Source organism: Sorghum bicolor, chromosome 1 (genome assembly GCF_000003195.3).
Source record: "Sorghum bicolor cultivar BTx623 chromosome 1, Sorghum_bicolor_NCBIv3, whole genome shotgun sequence".
Taxonomy (NCBI): domain Eukaryota; kingdom Viridiplantae; phylum Streptophyta; class Magnoliopsida; order Poales; family Poaceae; genus Sorghum; species Sorghum bicolor.
Genome location: NC_012870.2, coordinates 59,719,413 through 59,738,583, shown reverse-complemented (window position 1 = coordinate 59,738,583; position 19,171 = coordinate 59,719,413). Strand labels below are relative to the sequence as shown.

General features: G+C 44.1%; 1 protein-coding gene across 1 annotated transcript; it reads left to right on the top strand.

Annotated features, from left to right (window-relative positions):
- LOC8058795 (L-type lectin-domain containing receptor kinase IV.2) lies at positions 14,044-18,807 on the top strand. Its single transcript, XM_002467523.2, has 3 exons — positions 14,044-16,832; positions 16,959-17,061; positions 17,156-18,807. The coding sequence occupies exon 1, from the start codon at positions 14,135-14,137 to the stop codon at positions 16,166-16,168; it is 2,034 nt and encodes a 677-aa protein (XP_002467568.1). The 5' UTR covers positions 14,044-14,134; the 3' UTR covers positions 16,169-16,832; positions 16,959-17,061; positions 17,156-18,807.

Genomic DNA, 19,171 nt, shown 5'->3' with positions numbered 1-19,171 from the left:
GTCGCAGAATGTGGAACTGCCTGGCTCTTCCCTGACGTAGAACCACTTCTTGTACCATTCGGTGAGAGAAGTATTTCACGGGCAGTTGAGATACCGGTTCTTCATCCCGTCACGAAGATTGAGGCATACTCCACCTGCAATCTTGGAGCCTCCGACCGCTCCCTTCTTCCTGTTGGGTATTTTAAACGCAAACAGAAAAATCCGCAAGTGCACGGATACCGATGTAGCCTTCACCTGGGAGTATTCCAGAGTATCGATTTTCCATAGGGAACGTGAGCGTACTAATTAAGATCTAAGATCGCCCAAGGATAACTATATAATTATTTTTGGTGGGAAGAGAGGAAGTTTCCTAAGAGTTCTCTAGTTGCTCTAAGAATCAAGAATTACTTCAAGATTATCTATTTCGGGACATCAGAGCACTAACCACACAAAGAGATGAGAAGGGGGCTAGGAAGGTCTGACTACGGTCCTACAAACACCGATCCGAACGTGGTGGAATACGTCGACCGTTAGGGCTGTCACTACCCTAGGGCTACCACAACAATCCGTAGGATTGGGTGCAATTCCAGGTAATTGCAAGACTAAACACCACGTCTAATCTATTAATTACTACTCTAGCGTTATAAAGACTAGAGCACTTGATGCAAGCGGGAATCCAATAAATAACTTGAATGTAAATAAAAGTAATTAAAGAACTCAGGAATTATGAATTGAAGAACTTGGAGAACGATGAAGAACGAACCAGTTGCTGCAAAAGTATAATGTTGAGGAAGATCCGACAGATCCGGCTCCTCCTCCGCTCTCCTCTTCTCTCTCCCTATTTTCTAGATTACAACTAGAACTAACTAGAACTAGAACTAGAAGAACTAGAACTAGAACTAGATGAACTAGAACTAGATCTAGATGAACTAGAGGTAGAACTAGAAGAACTAGAGGGATCCTCTCTACTTGGATGAAGAATTGAAACCCTAGCTTTGATTCTGTAGAAGAGGTATGATCTCCAGGGGCCAGGGGGTCTGGTTTTATAGTCCCTTCAAGTGAATATGGGCCGTTGGATCAAACCGACATTGATTGAACGGTTATCCTTGATCCCTTAGGTCGGTGGAGCACGATCCGCGAGTTTGGACGTGAATGGGCAGAACTCCAGGGCGGGCGCTCTCAGGACTTGGGCGGGCGCCCTGTCCCTGATTCCTCTCGGCCTCCGCTTCGGTCCCGTGGCTTCTAGAGTCTTCTAGATGATAGAAAATTGTGCGGCACGTTAATATCTCTATGTAAACCCGACGTGTGGGCCTTTCCTCCGTATTTCCTGATAACCCCCTGTAGAAATAGACAAACACCAAAACTCGTGGAATTCTGTCGGATAAAACCCTAAGTCTAAGTGTTGGTTGCATATAAGCCCTTTTCCATGATTGTTGATATTTGGTAACGCAATAAGGAAATGATCCGCAAGCGCACGGATATCGGTGAGCATTTCACCCGGGAGGTTATCCAGAGTTATCGTATTTATATTTTTACCACTGGGAGAAAGGGTGCATCTGACTAACCAAATCTATTGCTACTACCCCTTTAGGCTACAAAGAATGTTTCTCGATGTGAGTGATGTATAGAGAAGACTGCAACCGTAGTCTTGTTCTAACCTTGGTAAGGATGATCTACTGTTCTATTGGGGAGGCTCACGGAATCTAGACAACACAAAAGATGTTCGACCCGCACCTATAAACCTACCCGTCCTGCTAACAAGATATGGGATACAAAGGTAACTCGGAAATGTCACGTTCCTCGCTACTACCACGGTCCAGCTAGTCAGGGGATATCTATGAGTACCCTAGCCTAAACACCACGTTTACGCTAGCAATGATTACTCTAATACTCAACCGGAAGAGGATTAAAGTAAACTCATAAACCAAAGAACAATAAAACAAGAACTTACTAGAATTTGAAGTTGAATTACTCAAGAATCTTAGAAGCAAGCCTCGGGTTAGGAGACTTGATCCCGCAGGTACAACTCGGAGTAGACACCGACAGGCTGGCCTTTCTTCGATCTACACCTCCACTCTATCTCTCTCAATCTAGTAGAAACTAGAAGATCTATTTCTACTTACATTGGTTGCTAAACCTAAAAAGAAATATTATTTAGAGAAGAGGTTTTCCTTTGAGGGCACCCCTCAATCTCTATGATAATTTCTTGTTCTCCTCTAGGGGCCAGGGGGTCTCCTTATATAGTACTCCTCCTCTATGCATTTTTGGGTTGGTAGGCGAGGTGGTACTATATTTTCCTTGATCCAATAGGTCAGTGGAACATCCCGTGCGAAGAGAGTCCCGATTGCAATCCAGCAGGGGGCGGGCGCCCAGGTCACCAGGGCGGGCGCCCTGGGCCTGGCCCCTTTCGGCCTCCGCTTCCTTCCCGTGGCTTCTGGAGTCTTCTAGATGGTAGAAAATTACGCGGTGCGTTGATATCTCTATGTAATCCTGACATGTGGGCCTTTCTTCCTTATTTCCTGATAACCCCCAACAGAAATAGACAAACACCAAAACTCGTGGAATTTTGTCAGATAAAACCCTAAGTCTAGATGTTGATTTCATTTGGATCCTTTTCTTTGTTTATTTGATAATTAAATTTGATACTTAAGGACCGTCAACAAACTCCCCCAAGCTTACCTCTTGCTCGTCCCTGAGCAAGGATGAACTCAAGAGTTTCTGCATTGGTTTCATGCCTTAAAAGTACACACGCATTCAAGCAAGATCTCATCTCTGAGTTAGAATAAACTGTTAAGACTTAAAACTTACTTATTTTACCTTTCACCATGGGGCTTGTAACCGTCACTTGTGTCTTGAGCAGTTAAAAGATAGAACGGTCAAGTCAAGCGCCATGTCTCTTATTCTTGATCAGCTATAGCTTTGGAGTTTTTGTAGATTTTCAAATAAAACTCAGAGATTCCTTATATGACTCTCTCAAATCTCTCTTTTGTGGTATTTCTGGATCCTTACTAAGGCAGTAATGGTATATGCCTTCTCTCAAAGTATGTGGTATTTTTGCTATAATGCATAGTGATATTACATTCTCTCTCACCCTACTCTAATAAGGTTTTGATATCTGGAGCTCATAGGTGGGAGACAGCTAATACATAGTTACAAGACATTTATTGCATAGTCAAACCATGGATCCAGAGAAAGAAGTCAATAAGTCAAATCAAGATGTGCATGTGTGGCGAATGAATGGTGTATGGTGATGATGGTGATAATAATGGTGAAAGTCTAATTCTACTTTTGTTCTTTTGAGGGGATACATACCTTTCTTGCACTTGAAGCTTTTTGGAGAGAATGAGATGCTCTATATTTTCTTTTTCTTTCCTCTCAGGTGGGTATCTTGTACCCCTAATTCTACTGTCGGACACTTGTCCATTTTTACCTCTCGTCTCACCTTTTTCTTTTCTTCGAGGTTCTGGGCACTTGCCCCTTTTTATTTCCTCGTATATTATTATTATTATTATTATTATTATTATTATTATTATTATTATTATTATTATTATTATTATTATTATTATTATTATTATTATTATTATTTCTTTTTCTTTTTTTAGAGCACTCATCTCCTTAAATAATATAGCAAGTGGTAGTAATCAAGATAACTCGAGCATTTATTTCACAGGGAATAACAGGGATAGGATAATGTTTTTGGCTATTCTCTCCCAGATTAGGAGTAGAATAATTTTGGGTGAATCTGGAGATGGAAATGAGTGGATATATGTGGATGGTACTTCCGGAGTAGAAGTAGCATGTATGAGTGAACGTGCAAGTGAATCTTGATTTTAACCGCATGACAAGCTCCTTAGGGTCTACACAGCTTGACCACACTCAATGCTCATAAGCAGAAAAAAAGTAAATATGTGGCTCAAAGTCTAGCAAGCATGTATATATGGCTGTGGTAGAAATTTAAACTCTCATCATATAGGAACTCATCATGTGTTATTTTAAAGATTTTTCAAAGATAAAATTCTCCAGAATTCTAGCATCTCTAGGAACAGATAAATAGCAGCTCAACCTTCCCATATCATATCCGTTAACGACTTAGACTTTAGATCAAGTACTCTTCCCACAAGCTCACGTTTAGAGCAAATCTTACTTCATAACAGTCATGCCTAAACTTGAGAGAGATTTCAATTTTAAGAACTAGTCATGGCAGAGCAACTATTCATCATTTCCATGTGAGAGTTTATCATGAGGGTTCATAGCAAACTTTATTTATTTATTTATTTAGCAAACTAAGCAAAGATATATATATATATATATATATATATATATATATATATATATATATATATATATATATATATATATATATATATATATGCACAAAATCTTTATTTGGGTTTTTTATGATTATGCATCTTTTTATTATTTGAGTAAAGTATAAATGCGAGTAGAAACACTTAGCTGGATAAATGGGGGTGCTCTCCCCCAAGCTGGATTTTGACGTAATTTCTTCTGATGTAGCTAGCAGGTGACGGAGGTGTATTTGAATGTCGGCAGCACCCTGACAGCAATTAGGATGTCCTCCGTCTGCTAGTCTTTTTTTTTGATCCTTGAATTCTGTGGAGCTCAAATAGACAACAAAGTTTTGTGGAACTGGTTAAGTGTTAGCATAAATATCTAGCCTTTATCATGTTGAGCCTCCTGAATAAATGTTATTTATTTAGCATGATCAGGCACTTATTATTTTTATATTTTTATTGTAAGATAAAAACATATTTATTTTATGCCACCACAGTGAATGTACCTATGGGTTTTATGCCATGAGCATACTCACATGGGGCTTACTATTTTTTTAACATTTTTATTTTCTTTTCAAGATAGCATGAACCTGATTAACTAAGCAAACTATTGAGTGGAAAAGGATAACTACCAAGTTTACCTCTTGGCAAGGCGTTCGGTGTTTTTAAGTCCTCCGAACGGGACTCTCCGTTTTCTCAGTCGTCTTGGGATTCGCTGGATGACGTAGTCGGTGGTTCCGGCGGCGCCTCCTCTTCGTGTATAACTATCTTCTCTCTCTATACCTGACTCGGTGCTACAGTCTCCTCAGGACAGTTCTGTTCAAGCTGTATGTCTTTAGTCCTTATCACTTCTCCTTCGTAGTCTACCCATCCGTCCTTGATGATTTGCCTTCTCTGGTTGCGGTTGCGTTGTCTTCTTCTTGTCCTGACCTGCTTAGAATCTTCAACTATATAGTTAGAATCATTAAAGTAGTGGCGTACCTTCTCAGAGGGGAAGTGCATGTGGACTTCTCCGGTTTCAGTATAGATGATAACTTAGATAGTGTTGAGGAATGGTCTTCCAAGGATGATGGGTGGATCGTACTCGTCTTCTCCCATGTTAATGATCTGAAAATTGTCTGGAGCTGAATGTATCTTGGTTGTAGGGGCATGGTTCCATGCAGGAGCTGGTAAGTGACTGTGGCCATTATGTTGACGTCAGATCCGGTGTCGTCGAGTGTCTTCTGAAAAGAGTATCCATTGATTGTGCACTCGATGCTTGAAACAACAGGGTCGTCCTTCTTGATCAGGAAAGGCGACTTGAGTCGACGATCTTGACCTCCTCCAACAAGGATCCAATGTTTTAAGTCTTCTGGACAAGACTTCTCACCGTCTTCATCCTTTAGGTGCATCATTTGATTAGGTGTGGACCTTGATGTCTGCACCTCTTGATACGGAGTCATCCATGTTCTTTGTTTGCTCAGCTGTTCAAAGTGCGGTGTTGGCAATATCCTGCTTAGTGTGTTTGTGCTTGTAGATCTAGGTCCTTCACTTGGTGGAATTTGGGAGTTGTAAAACTCCTCCATGTTTTGTTTGAAGTGTACCTATTCATAGAGACAAGGCAGAGATCAAGTGCATGGGCCCTGTTGGTGGAAAACACCAACAGAACCAAAAGTGTATTTGTTCTTCTCTAACCTTAAGCATAGTGAGCAAGACAAAGTTGATGGATCATGAGTGTAGTATTTAAAACATTTGTTAGATCAGATGGCTCAACCTAATGGAAAGATAATCTATCTATATATTTTGTTTATATCTTCCAAAGATTGAATGTGCAACATATTAGCTTATATGATTAGGAGCGTGGGATCACGAAGGTAGTACTAAGAATAAAGATTAAAGGACTAAACATGTTGAATTAATTGAGTTGGTTAATCTAGAGTTATAAATCATACATGTTTTGTCTCTTTATTTTATGTGAATGCTACAACCAAGGAGAAGCTTATAAAAGTGATAGTCAAGTACTTTAAAATGTTACCTTACTTGAAGAGTGACGGTACAATATCACCTTGTGGAAGCTTTCCTTTCTTAGCGGTTGTGCATCGTGTTTGTGGCACCCTCCATAGATCATCTCTTTATGATGAATGAGCTATGTCCTTCTTGTGCAAATTGTTAAACTTCATGTGTCTCCTTTATCTCCAATGAGTTTGTATCTCAGGACTTCCCAGGTTGAAAGTTTTCCTGCAGGGGTTAGTCCAACAAAATATCCCAAATCTACTATAGTATACTATCGACTCAAAAATCAACCTAGACACCATGTCTAATTTGATTTAGAAGGGCATTTTAACCTAAGCACCATGCTTAATTTAAAATCCCTTGAAAGTAAGATCATCATTCCTAAACTAAGCACCATGCTTAATTAAGAGATAAATGAAACTATTCCAAACCTAGACATATACTAAAGCAAATAAAGGTAGCATGAGAGCATTTATAGAGATCTACTTAAGTGGAGATGAAGTAGTGTAATTAGTATTTAACAAATTGAGCATGTCTCAAAGGTAAGGACAACCAACGTAGCAACATGGCAAAAGACGTTTTTATGTAAAGTACTCCCCCAAGCTTGAATTTTTACAGAATTCAAGTTTGGATGAAATTAATTCAATGTTGCATGATGATTGGTTGGACATACCTTGTGCTTGTCATTCATCCGATCTTCTTGCTCCAATCCTAGAAAGGTTAGTGACAAGAATACCCGAAGGAATATTTCCACAATTATCTTTATATGCTCAATACACAAGGCAATGTTGCAAATAATTAGAAGTTCATGTTACGATCTGATAAGTGCTTGTTTAAAGACGCTAAGCTTATCCTTGGGAAACCATCAAGTTATGTTGGTGAAGTGGTTTCCCCTCCAACACCAACCTATATCAAGATCAACTCAACGAGATCTGCAATATTTATTATAGACATATGCATCGACAACCGCCCTTTTAAAGTTTTGATAAATAGAAAGGAAGAGGGGGTTGGAGATCTCAAATGTGGTAAGGATGGAGAGACCAAAAGATAGGGAAGATGTTGCAAATGAGCATGGAGTAAACGAAGTGGCTATAAAATAAATTCCATGCTCATTAATGTTATCTTTGTCTCCAATCTCCAAGGATGATTTTTCATGAATGCTTAAAATTCCTCTAGAATTGTCTCTCAAGTTTGTTTTATCCATCCATTCAATGGTGATAGCACATGGATTTTTAATGCCATCTAGCCATTGATGTTGCTCTTCTCGATCCTCCTTCTTATGCATGGGATGTCTAGAGAGATTCATAGGATTATCGGGAGGTTCAAGAGAAAGAGCATAGTAGAAATTATTAAGCTCAAGGATGGGATGGATAGCCAAATCATGGGATTGAAATGTTTGGAAATTGGCTATTGAAACTTCCTTTCCTCGTCTGGGAGATGATTCCTTCTCTATCTCTATGATTTTTCTATGAAGACTAGTACAAGAAGGATGTCCACACATGAAGACATACCTTCCTTTACTAATAGATAAAGAAAGAAAGACTCTACCAATGGTTATATAATTAAGACCAATGTGAAAATATCGAGAAAAAACATGGTCTTGTTGGGCTAGGTCTAAACCAGAATTTATAGAAAGATTAACAGATTCCCTAGGTGTAGCTAAAAGTGCATTATCTTCTTGATTAAAAGATAGGACCTCCGCTATAGAAAAGGGTTGGTTTTGACCTATTGCAATCAACTCCGGACACAGATCATAATTAGGGGCAGGACGTGTTGACTCCCATGGTCTATGGCTGGTCTCCGAAGATGCAAATAATTCAATAATAGGTATGGAATTTAAGTTATCCATAAAGATAAAAATAAAAAGATAAAAGAATAAAAGTATAAAGTATAATACAAGATAATAGCAAGACTCAAACTTATCTCAGCAAACTGTCTTTCTCCCCGGCAACGGCGCCAGAAATGCTTGTTGATATTTGGTAACGCAATAAGGAAATGATCCGCAAGCGCACGGATATCGGTGAGCATTTCACCCGGGAGGTTATCCAGAGTTATCGTATTTATATTTTTACCACTGGGAGAAAGGGTGCATCTGACTAACCAAATCTATTGCTACTACCCCTTTAGGCTACAAAGAATGTTTCTCGATGTGAGTGATGTATAGAGAAGACTGCAACCGTAGTCTCGTTCTAACCTTGGTAAGGATGATCTACTGTTCTATTGGGGAGGCTCACGGAATCTAGACAACACAAAAGATGTTCGACCCGCACCTATAAACCTACCCGTCCTACTAACAAGATATGGGATACAAAGGTAACTCGGAAATGTCACGTTCCTCGCTACTACCACGGTCCAGCTAGTCAGGGGATATCTATGAGTACCCTAGCCTAAACACCACGTTTACGCTATCAATGGTTACTCTAATACTCAACCGGAAGAGGATTAAAGTAAACTCATAAACCAAAGAACAATAAAACAAGAACTTACTAGAATTTGAAGTCGAATTACTCAAGAATCTTAGAAGCAAGCCTCGGGTTAGGAGACTTGATCCCGCAGGTACAACTCGGAGTAGACACCGACAGGCTGGCCTTTCTCTGATCTACACCTCCACTCTATCTCTCTCAATCTAGTAGAAACTAGAAGATCTATTTCTACTTACATTGGTTGCTAAACCTAAAAAGAAATATTATTTAGAGAAGAGGTTTTCCTTCGAGGGCACCCCTCAATCTCTATGATAATTTCTTGTTCTCCTCCAGGGGCCAGGGGGTCTCCTTATATAGTCCTCCTCCTCTATGCGTTTTTGGGTCGGTAGGCGAGGTGGTACTATGTTTTCCTTGATCCAATAGGTCGGTGGAACATCCCGTGCGAAGAGAGTCCCGATTGCAATCCAGCAGGGGGCGGGCGCCCAGGTCACTAGGGCGGGCGCCCTGGGCCTGGCCCCTTTCGGCCTCCGGTTCCTTCCCGTGGCTTCTGGAGTCTTCTAGATGGTAGAAAATTGCGCGGTGCGTTGATATCTCTATGTAATCCTGACATGTGGGCCTTTCTTCCTTATTTCCTGATAACCTCCTGCAGAAATAGACAAACACCAAAACTCGTGGAATTCTGTCAGATAAAACCCTAAGTGTAGATGTTGATTTCATTTGGATCCTTTTCTTTGTTTATTTGATAATTAAATTTGATACTTAAGGACCGTCAACAATGATTAGTTGATGGTTAAATGTGAGCATTAAGGACCATCAACACTTCCTCAAACAGAAAAGGTAGCGGAAAAGATCGAAGTGCGGCTCTATCCCAACATAGGCCTCGCACAGATGAATGAAAGTGGAAATAAGAAGAATCGAGTTCGGGTGCAGATTGCAGATCCCGATCTCATAGTAAAGAAGAAGCCCCTGGAGAAAAGGATGGACAGGAACCCCAAAACCCCTCTTGATAAAATCTTCGAAAACCACGATCTCACTGGCACGAGGGTCGGGGTAGCTCTCCCCCTCTGGCGCCCTCCAGCCGCCGAGCTCTTGGCTGTGCAGTAGCCCCATGCCGACGAGGTCGTTGAGGGACCTCACGCTGCTACGGGACTTCTTCCACTCCTTAGCCATCAGCTCGGCCCTCTTCTTGGAGTCGCTCTTCGCCATTGACGCTGCGGGAATGACTGTGAGTTGGGAGGACTGATGGTGATTGTAGAAGGCAAGAATGGAAAGCTTGAAGGCAATGGCAGGATAAGCAATACGGGGGCACTGTCAAGTTCTTATAAGCCACAACTCCACGCCTCCCACTTCCCGCATTCTTGGGAAGTGGGCGGGCCCAACGGCGGACGCGGCGTTTCGGTTTTCAACAATTACCGGCAGTTAATACGACGGCTTTTTTGTATAATTGATGGTTTCCTTTTCTTGAACCGCGCAAAGAGCGGTTGCACAGTTACCAGGCGCACCTTTTCACGCAACCATCTGACAATGCGTCAGGAGGTCTCGTCACATCACTAATTTATGTGACAAGATGCTTTTTTTTCAAAATAAGAGACAAAAATTGGTGGAAGATCAACGATCCTAGGGACTGCACCGACCACCGAGCACGGTATGCTCGGGGACTGGTCGTCTAGCCTGCCAGTTTGGAGATCTGGGGACTGCACCGACCACCGAGCACGGTATGCTCGGGGACTGGTCGTCCAGCCTACCAGTTTGGAGATCTGGGGACTGCACCGACCACCGAGCATGGTATGCTCGGGGACTGGTCGTCCAGTCTGCCAGTTCGGAGATCTGGGTACTACACTCACCACCGAGCACTATACGCTCGGGGACTGGTCGTCCAGCCTGCTAGTTTGGAAGAACTAGGGATTCTACCAACCACCAAAGCGTTATCTGCTCGGGGACTGGTTGATAAGTCAATACGATGGCAAACGAGCATGAGATGCCCGGGGACTGGATATTTTTAATTTTTTAGACCTTGCTACAAGGCTCATACTTCGCCTTCCAGCAAGCTCGGGGACTACATCGGTACGATGCATCTGGCGATGCATCTTAGCTTCAGAATTTCTTTGAGAACTTTTCTTCTGACCCTGGCACCACGTGCCTACGTCACCTACTACCAGGCTCGGGGACTAAGTGGGCACACTTCACCGTGCGGTGAACTTGCTTACTTTTTTGCTCGAGTATACTTTTTGCAAAAGTAAAGTGGGCACACTTCATCGAGAAAAGAAATATTTTTTCTTAAGAGCACCATGCATTATTTGAACAACCAGCTTTTTCGACGCCAATGTTGGTCAACTATCTTTTGAGTTGGTCAAAAAACCGTTGCAATTATTTAGGCGACTTTCCTGTCTATTGAAGACATCAAGTTTTACTGATCGAAGAAGCTTAAGATGGCGTGTTACTTCACAATACATGGTGCTCGGGGACTAGCTGTGGGGGTATAAACCCCTATACCCTTACGGCTAGACTTGGGCCAGGAGGCTTGGCCCATTACGAGACAAGTTCGAGGCTTGATCCGACCGCTCGGAGTTTCGCGCAAGGAAACAAGACGTGGAGATCAAGTAGGATTCTTGTCGGTTAGAATAGGAATTGATATCAAACTATCTATGGCAATTGTAACCGACTAGGATTAGTTTCCAGACCTGTAACCCTGCCCTCCGGACTATATAAGGAGGGGCAAGAGACCCCCCTAGGACACATTATCTCTCGACACAATCCAATACAATCAGACGCAGGACGTAGGTATTACGCCCACACGGCGGCCGAACCTGGATAAAAACCTTGTCTGTGTCTTGCGTCACCATCGAGTTCGTAGCTTGCGCACCGTCTACCGATAAACTACTACCGTGGGTATACCCCAAGGTAGACTGCCGACTAGCTTTCGTCGACATCTTGCCTCGTGGCTTACAAAAGAAAGTGAAGCTATGTGGTGTGTGAGTGAGAGAGCAGCAACAAAGTCCAGTTTAGCCCCTTGTGCTCCTTACGCATGAGTGAAGGGAAGAAAACTAGATAAAGAAAAAAAGAGAGAGAAGAGTGAGACTAGAGAGGAGATCTTGCAATAAATCATGAAGGATTCATCCCCAATGCTATGAAGCCTCAGATCCACATCCTCGGTGCCTCTAATCTGAGTTTCACCTTTATTTGGGAAGGTCTTTCCAATCCCTAAGTAGCAGCCCCAAATTTTATTGTTGTTGTATAAGATCTGCGAATCTTGATGTATGATTGTCTCTAGTGTTATCTAGAGATAAACTTGCTGTAATCCCATAAGTATATAGTGAAAGAAGATTTAACTGGCTTGGTTCGGGTTTTCCACTTTAAATTTGGTGTCTTGTTATTCCTGCCATTCTGCCTAATCCTGGTCGCTGCGACCACGACATCCGAGCCGAGGCAATCATGCTCGACGACAACCTACCTGACAACCTAGCCCTGTCGTAGGTCTGTGGAGGGGAAGGCTAGATCTGGCTCATGGCCAGCGAGCCCGCTGGAGGAGCACCAAGAAGAGTCAGGCGTGGAGGACTAGGAAGAGGAGAGAAAGGTGAGGGGAGGGGGAAGCCACGGTGGACATCTTTTTTGGGGGCCGCCGCTGCGCATGCTGGTGGGTGACAACGATGGCCAAATGGAAGGTCCAGGACAGGGAGGCCCTAGGGCGATATGGCGGTCGCCCCCCGAGTCGCTCCAGGGGAGCGCTTGGAAGGATGAGTCACGGAGCCCGATAATTTTACAACAATCTGAACACCTCTGCACACTAACCCACCGCTAGGATATGAGGATCAGATGGATTCCCGTATGCTCATGACATTCACGGTACCTCACTGTCACATGGTCAATGTCCTAATCTTAGCCTTGTCTATATACATCGGGCTAGCGGGCTGGCTACAAAGAAGAGGAAGTGAGGGACTGCGTAGGGTTTTATACAACACGGGAAGAGAAACATGCTATCCACAATAGGTCTTTAAGCATGACTAAAAAGAAAAAAACTCTCTGCAATATTTTTAAATTTTTGTAGGCCTTGTTTAGTTCCAAAAATTTTTACAAAAAATTTCAAATTGTCCATCACATCGAATCTTGTGGCGCATGCATGGAACATTAAATATAGATAAAAAATATTTAATTGCATAGTTTGCTTGTAATTTGCGAGATGGATCTTTTAAGCCTAGTTAGCCCATAATTAGACAATATTTGTCAAATACAAACGAAATTGCAACAGTGTCAATTTTGCAAAGTTTTTTAAACTAAACAAGGCCTAGATTTTAAAAAGCTTGAGTGAAAATAGAGCTAGAATTGCATCATTTTCAAGAGGAGGCAGTGATAGCATGGGACCGTAGTGACCTGGGTATCGCTGTTCATGCCGGTGGACAGGACATTAGCTGATGGGTTGGAATATATACTAGGACCGATCCACCCCGTTGAGCACGGCAACTATCTCCAACAATCTTATCCAACTTGTCCTTTAGGCAGCACTAAAGGTAAAAAGTTTTATATCTATTTTTAGTCTTTTTCAACTACAAAAACTAAAAGACAATACTCTATGTGTAAATAGGTTTCGAGGAGAGAGAATACTCAAATTTAGGTTATGCCTCTTCTGATACTCTAAATATATCTTCTGTATGGATACTCTATTGGAGGTTATAGATATTATGTTGGAGACTCATTTTAGGTTTAGATCGTTCCAAATGATTCTGCTGTTGGATATTGCCGTGCTCAACGGGGTGGATCGGTCCTAGTATATATTCCAACCCATCAGCTACGACTTGTTTAGTTCATCCCGAAATCCAAAAACTTTTCAAGATTCTCCGTCACATCAAATCTTGTGGCACATGCATGAAGCACTAAATCTAGAAGAAAATAAAAACTAATTACACAGTTTGTCTGTAAATTACGAGACGAATCTTTTAAGCCTAGTTAGTTTATGATTGGATAATATTTGTCACAAACAAACGAAAATGCTACAGTACCAAAATCGAGAAAAATTCCGGTCCTGTCCACCGGCATGAACAGCGATACCCAGGTCACTACGGTCCTTGTCACTTGTCAGCATCAATCGTCGTTCCTGCTCGTACTATCGAGTAGTAGACCATTGATTTAGGGCCCTATTTAAATAGTATCTAGTAGCTGCTAATAGCTAGCTACCTACTAATAGTAGTTTTTAGCTATACTAGATACAACTAGTGAAATAGTGTTAGCTATATATTCATTAGCTAATAATTAATTTATTTGAATCTAAGGAATTAGCAGCTAACTATTTGAACTAAGGAACGAATTCAAACAGGACCTACCCGGTGGCGGTAGAATTTTCTCAGAGAGATCAACAGAACTTGATGGGGGGTGTATAAATGGACCCATGGAACCAAAGCTCCACAGCCCACAGCCACATACATCTTATCTGACTCTGAGTGGAAGTTTTCATCCATGTCTCCGATTTGCATTTACCTTTTTGGCTGCCTCGCCGTGATCTTCCTCTCTCATCATCGCCTTCTTTATTCTGTTGCTGCCGTCGACTTCCTCTACAACGGCTTCCAGCACGCCGCCCATCTGAGCCTAGACGGCTCGGCGTCAATCTTGCGCGGCGGCGCGCTCCAGCTTACCAACGACAGCAACAACCTCATGGGCCACGCCTTCTTCGACTCTCCTGTGCGAGCTCTCAGCGGCAACAACGCCGTCGTCTCCTTCAGCACGGCCTTCGTATTTGACATCGTGACCGTCGGCCACAGTGGCGGCCACGGCCTGGCCTTCGTGGTTGCGGCTTCTAAGGTGCTTCCCGGTGCAAGAGCCGAGCAGTATCTTGGCCTCCTCGGCAAGAACAATTTGGGCAACTCCAGCAACCACGTCTTCGCCGTGGAGTTCGACACGGTGCAGGCGAACGGGCTGCTGAACGAGACGAACGGCAACCACGTCGGCGTCGACCTGAACAGCCTTGTGTCCAACGTGTCGGAGCCGGCCGCGTACTTCACCGACGACGACGGGAAGAACATCTCCGTGACGCTCGAGAGCGCACAACGGATTCAGGCGTGGGTGGACTATGATGGCAGCACCAAGGTGCTCAACGTGACCATAGCTCCGGTGTCCTGGCAAGCCGGCCGGCCTCACCGGCCGCTCATATCCCACGTCATTGACCTCGTGCCCATCTTTAAGCAAGACATGTATGTCGGCTTCTCGGCAGCAACCGGGAAGTTGGCGAGCTCACATTACATCCTCGCATGGAGCTTCCGTACCGGCGGAGAAGCTCAAGCTATCGATCTCTCCCGGCTCCCTAATGTCCCAAAGCCTCCAGCTCCCCCACCTTCCATGTCCACGGTCATAAAGATCGTGGCTGTATCTTGCGTGGCCACGCTCACCACGATCGTTTTGGCCATTGCGTCTGCACTTTGGCTGCGACGGAGGGCCATCCTCGCGGAGACGCTCGAGGAGTGGGAGCGCGACCACCCTCACAGGTTGCCGTACAAACAACTATACAAGGCCACCAAGGGGTTCAACAACAGCGAGCTCCTAGGTGCCGGTGGCTTTGGTCAGGTCTACAGAGGTGTGCTCCGCCGCCGGCGCTCCGGAGAAGTCGTCGTAGCCATCAAGCGGATTTCGAGCAACGGGACACAGGGGATGCGCGAGTTCGTCGCCGAGGTTGCCAGCCTCGGGCGCATGCGGCACCGCCACCTGGTCGAGCTTCGCGGGTGGTGCAAGCGCGGGCAAGACCTTCTCCTGGTCTACGAGTTCATGCCCAACGGCAGCCTCGACGCGCACCTGTTCGGCCGCGCCGGTACGACCGGCAAGCCGCCAGCTTTGTTGGCGTGGGAACAGCGGGCCATGATCCTCAGGGGCGTCGCATCCGGGCTGGTGTACCTGCACGAGGAGTGGGAGCAGGTGGTGGTGCACCGCGACGTCAAGGCCAGCAACGTGCTGCTTGGCGCGGACTTGGGACCGCGGCTCGGCGACTTCGGCCTCGCGCGCCTCTACGAGCACGGCGCCGACCCCACAACGACGCGCATCGTCGGGACGCTGGGGTACATGGCGCCGGAGCTCACCGTGACCGCCAGGGCAACCAAGGCCACTGACGTGTTCGCCTTCGGGGCGCTGCTACTCGAGGTCGTCTGCGGCCGCCGGCCCATCGACCCCGTCAGCGGCGTCAACCTACTGCGCTGGGTTCGAGACCTCGGCGCCAGGGGCGACCTGGTGCGCGCCGTGGACGAGAGGCTCAACGGGCGCTACGACATGGAGGAGGCCAAGCTGCTACTGTGGCTGGGTCTCATGTGCAGCCAGACGCGCCCAGAGGCGAGGCCCAGCATCCGGCAGGTCTGCCAGTACCTGGACGGCGAGATGGAAATGCAGGAGGCGGCCGTGCTCGTCTTCTCCGATGTCGTCAGCTCCTTCGACTTCGGGTCGTTGCCGCCGACCCTGACGTGGTCCACGTGCAATACGATGTCAGTGGGTTCACTTCATAGTGGGCGGTAACCAATGCTCGATCGGTTATCTGCTCGTCGATCGCGTCCCTCAGAGTTTCTTCTGCTGATGCTTGTCGAATGAGAAACCGGCGGTGTCTTAACATGCTTCCGCGGCCTGTATACTGGCTACAGGCCTACAAGTTTCAGAACGCATAACATTGTTGAAATTCGACATGTTGTTTTTCCTTCGATTACAGGAAGTCCCCTCCTACCCTGAAGAAGTCACACTTTGAGTTTCAAGTTTGACATTTGAAGTCCCAAATTCTATATCTGAGCGCACCTGGTGTGTGTGCGCGGGCGTGTGCGTGTGCGTGTGTTTTAGCAAAACCTGTTGTGTGAGCGTTCAAGATGGGAACGGGTCGGGTCAACCCAGGGAGAGGACAAGCCTTTGATGCATCCATGTCAAATGGCTTGGAGGTGCCATTTGCTCACGAGGATCTCGGCGCCCACGAGATCTGGGTAAGAAGCCAACCCTGGCTTCGGCGTTCGTTGTCATGGTCCTAGAAGGGGGCAGGCACAACTGAGTGCTTGAGCGGATGAGCAGACATAGGTGCACGGCACGGAGGCAGGGCGTGGCGCCAGCCTATGCGCCTTGCTGCCTCGCCTCGTCCACCACCCTGGCTCCCGTCTCCCCCCTCAATCTGTGGAGAGCAACATCACCAACCATGTCTCCGGTAAGCTTGCTGCCGTGCTGTGTGAGATCTATTGGAAACCCACGAAGATTGACGACGCTCGCATATATAATCTGCGGGGAGGATGGAAATTGAGAAGAATTGTGCTTTCTATTTTGTTTTGTGCAGGCTGATGTGACTGGGAGCATGGCATGGTGTACAAGGACGGTGATGCTGACCGGGAGCACACCATGGTGTATGGGTGACCGGATGCTGTTGAGGTGCCATGGGAGTAAGCACCACCCTTGTTGAGCTGCACTTGCCTTGTACTTATATTGGAGGATTGGAGTAAAGATGATAGGCAAATGTATATGTTTGTTTTGCAGGATGTTCATCACTGGACTCCTGCAAGAGGATGAATGTGATATGATTGTGCCAAGCTGGATGGTTGAACTCTGAGGCATGACACGCATGCCGTGCAGCATAGCATCGAGATCAAAATGGCAAGTGAGGGAGGTGGTGTTTAGAAATATGCTGTTATTACTCCTCATGTGGTTGCTCAGAATCAAGAATCGGCTTTAGTGTTTAGAACTATGTTCTTTTCCTATGTTAAATAAGAACCAAATATTTTGTCTTTGAGGGCATGTGTCACCACTACATTGACAAAGAATAAATTGAACTGAGTTACGCTTTGAAAAAAAGAGAGGAACACTATACATGGCAGCAGCATTGATCCTCATATCAAAGCTATAATACCGAAAAAAATCATAACAGGAACATTAGCATGCAAAGATACATTAGGTTTGGATACTCTAATTGCAATATTCCTCTTGGTATTTTAGAACTTGTTCAAGCTATATCATTGTCTCTAGTAATCAAAATTGGATCATTGGTTTTTACTGCAATTTTTATTACAGTAGTATGGCATATATTCATCTCATGCTAACTGAATTTCAGAGTTGCCATTTATTCAAAATGGTGAGTGTTAATATAAGGTGTAACTGCTGCTCCTAAATTGAATAGCCATCCACTTATAGTAAAATTTACTATGCTTTCCAAGTTGTATTGATGGTTAACAATGAAGTAGTGTCTTTCTAAAATGCAAGAAAGTCTTAACTATTACATGTCTTACTCTGAAACCACTTAGTGCCTCCTTGCAGGTCTCAATTGTTCTTCTTGCAGGTCTTGATTGTTGTTATCTTTCTGCAGTTAGCTATCTTGAAGGCATTGCTATACTAAGATATAGATGATAGGCACGGTCTATTGGCTGCAGAGTTGTATCTATATATCAGTTTTGAAACAATTTAGGAGACCACTTTCAAAAAAATAACATTATATTTTTGAGCTAATCTCATGTGCCTTCCCTAGCAAAAATATACCACGTAGTGGATTCTTCCTATGTTTTTAGTTTTCAGAAAACATTGCACATATAGCCAGAGTAGATACATATGCTATCGTTATTATTTTTTGCATAACTCATTTATTGCCATGATGCCACTGGCAGCACTGATGTGTGGCATTGCAGATGCTCGACGACATGGCAAGGTTGTCAAGGAGGATGCCGTCACCGTGATGCAAGATGTCATTAGGCCAGCCAAGGCCTTTGGGGACCTGTTGAGGAAGTGCTTGAGCAATTTGAAGCTACACGGCAAACTGTACAACCTCCTACTAGTGGTCTTCAACTAAAACAGAACAATGATGTATATGTGGTCTGAAAATAGAGATGCATTCTCTCCAAGAGATGGATTATGAAATGTTGTTAGGAAATGGGTGCGCAAATCAGAACTGCCTGTTTTATATGTGTGTTTCATTATGGACTTCTGTGTGTCTGCTTAGGAGTCCAACCCTTAGTCATCTAATAATGTTCTGCTTAATTAGGCTTCTTCGCAGGAGAAGGAAGCTGCTTGATCACCAAATGTAGTGGTTGATGACATTGCTGAATGTGCATCCCAATAGTCCCAAACATGTTAATTAATCTGATTTGGTTGGTTGTATAGTACTATTTGCACATATATATTTATAGCTTCTTTTCTTTTTCCTTTTTTTTTGTTTCTAGACTTCCAGCGACAATTGTATGCCACTTAAATCCATGGTGCTGCTGCCTGATGCAAAAGTCTTCAAAGATGATGTTTATGCTTTAATTTACCTTTGACCGTGTAAGAAACTTTTTTTTGAAAGTAAAAGGATTTAGTTTTGGCTAAATATTTATTGGATATAAATTTGGCCAAATAGTCTAGACAGGGCACCCTAGGGGCGCCTGATGTTCTAGTGTATTGCAACCATCCTTAAAACTGCTTTTCCAATAATGGCTATGGCAAAGCCACTGCTTCTAAAAACATATTTTTAAAGGCAGTTGGTTTATTGAAATCGTCTCTAAAAATAGATTTACAAGTGTCAACCTT

Bases quoted from the DNA above. Each gene is read 5' to 3' on its own strand.
- LOC8058795 (XM_002467523.2), top strand. From the start codon at position 14,135: ATGTCTCCGATTTGCATTTACCTTTTTGGCTGCCTCGCCGTGATCTTC.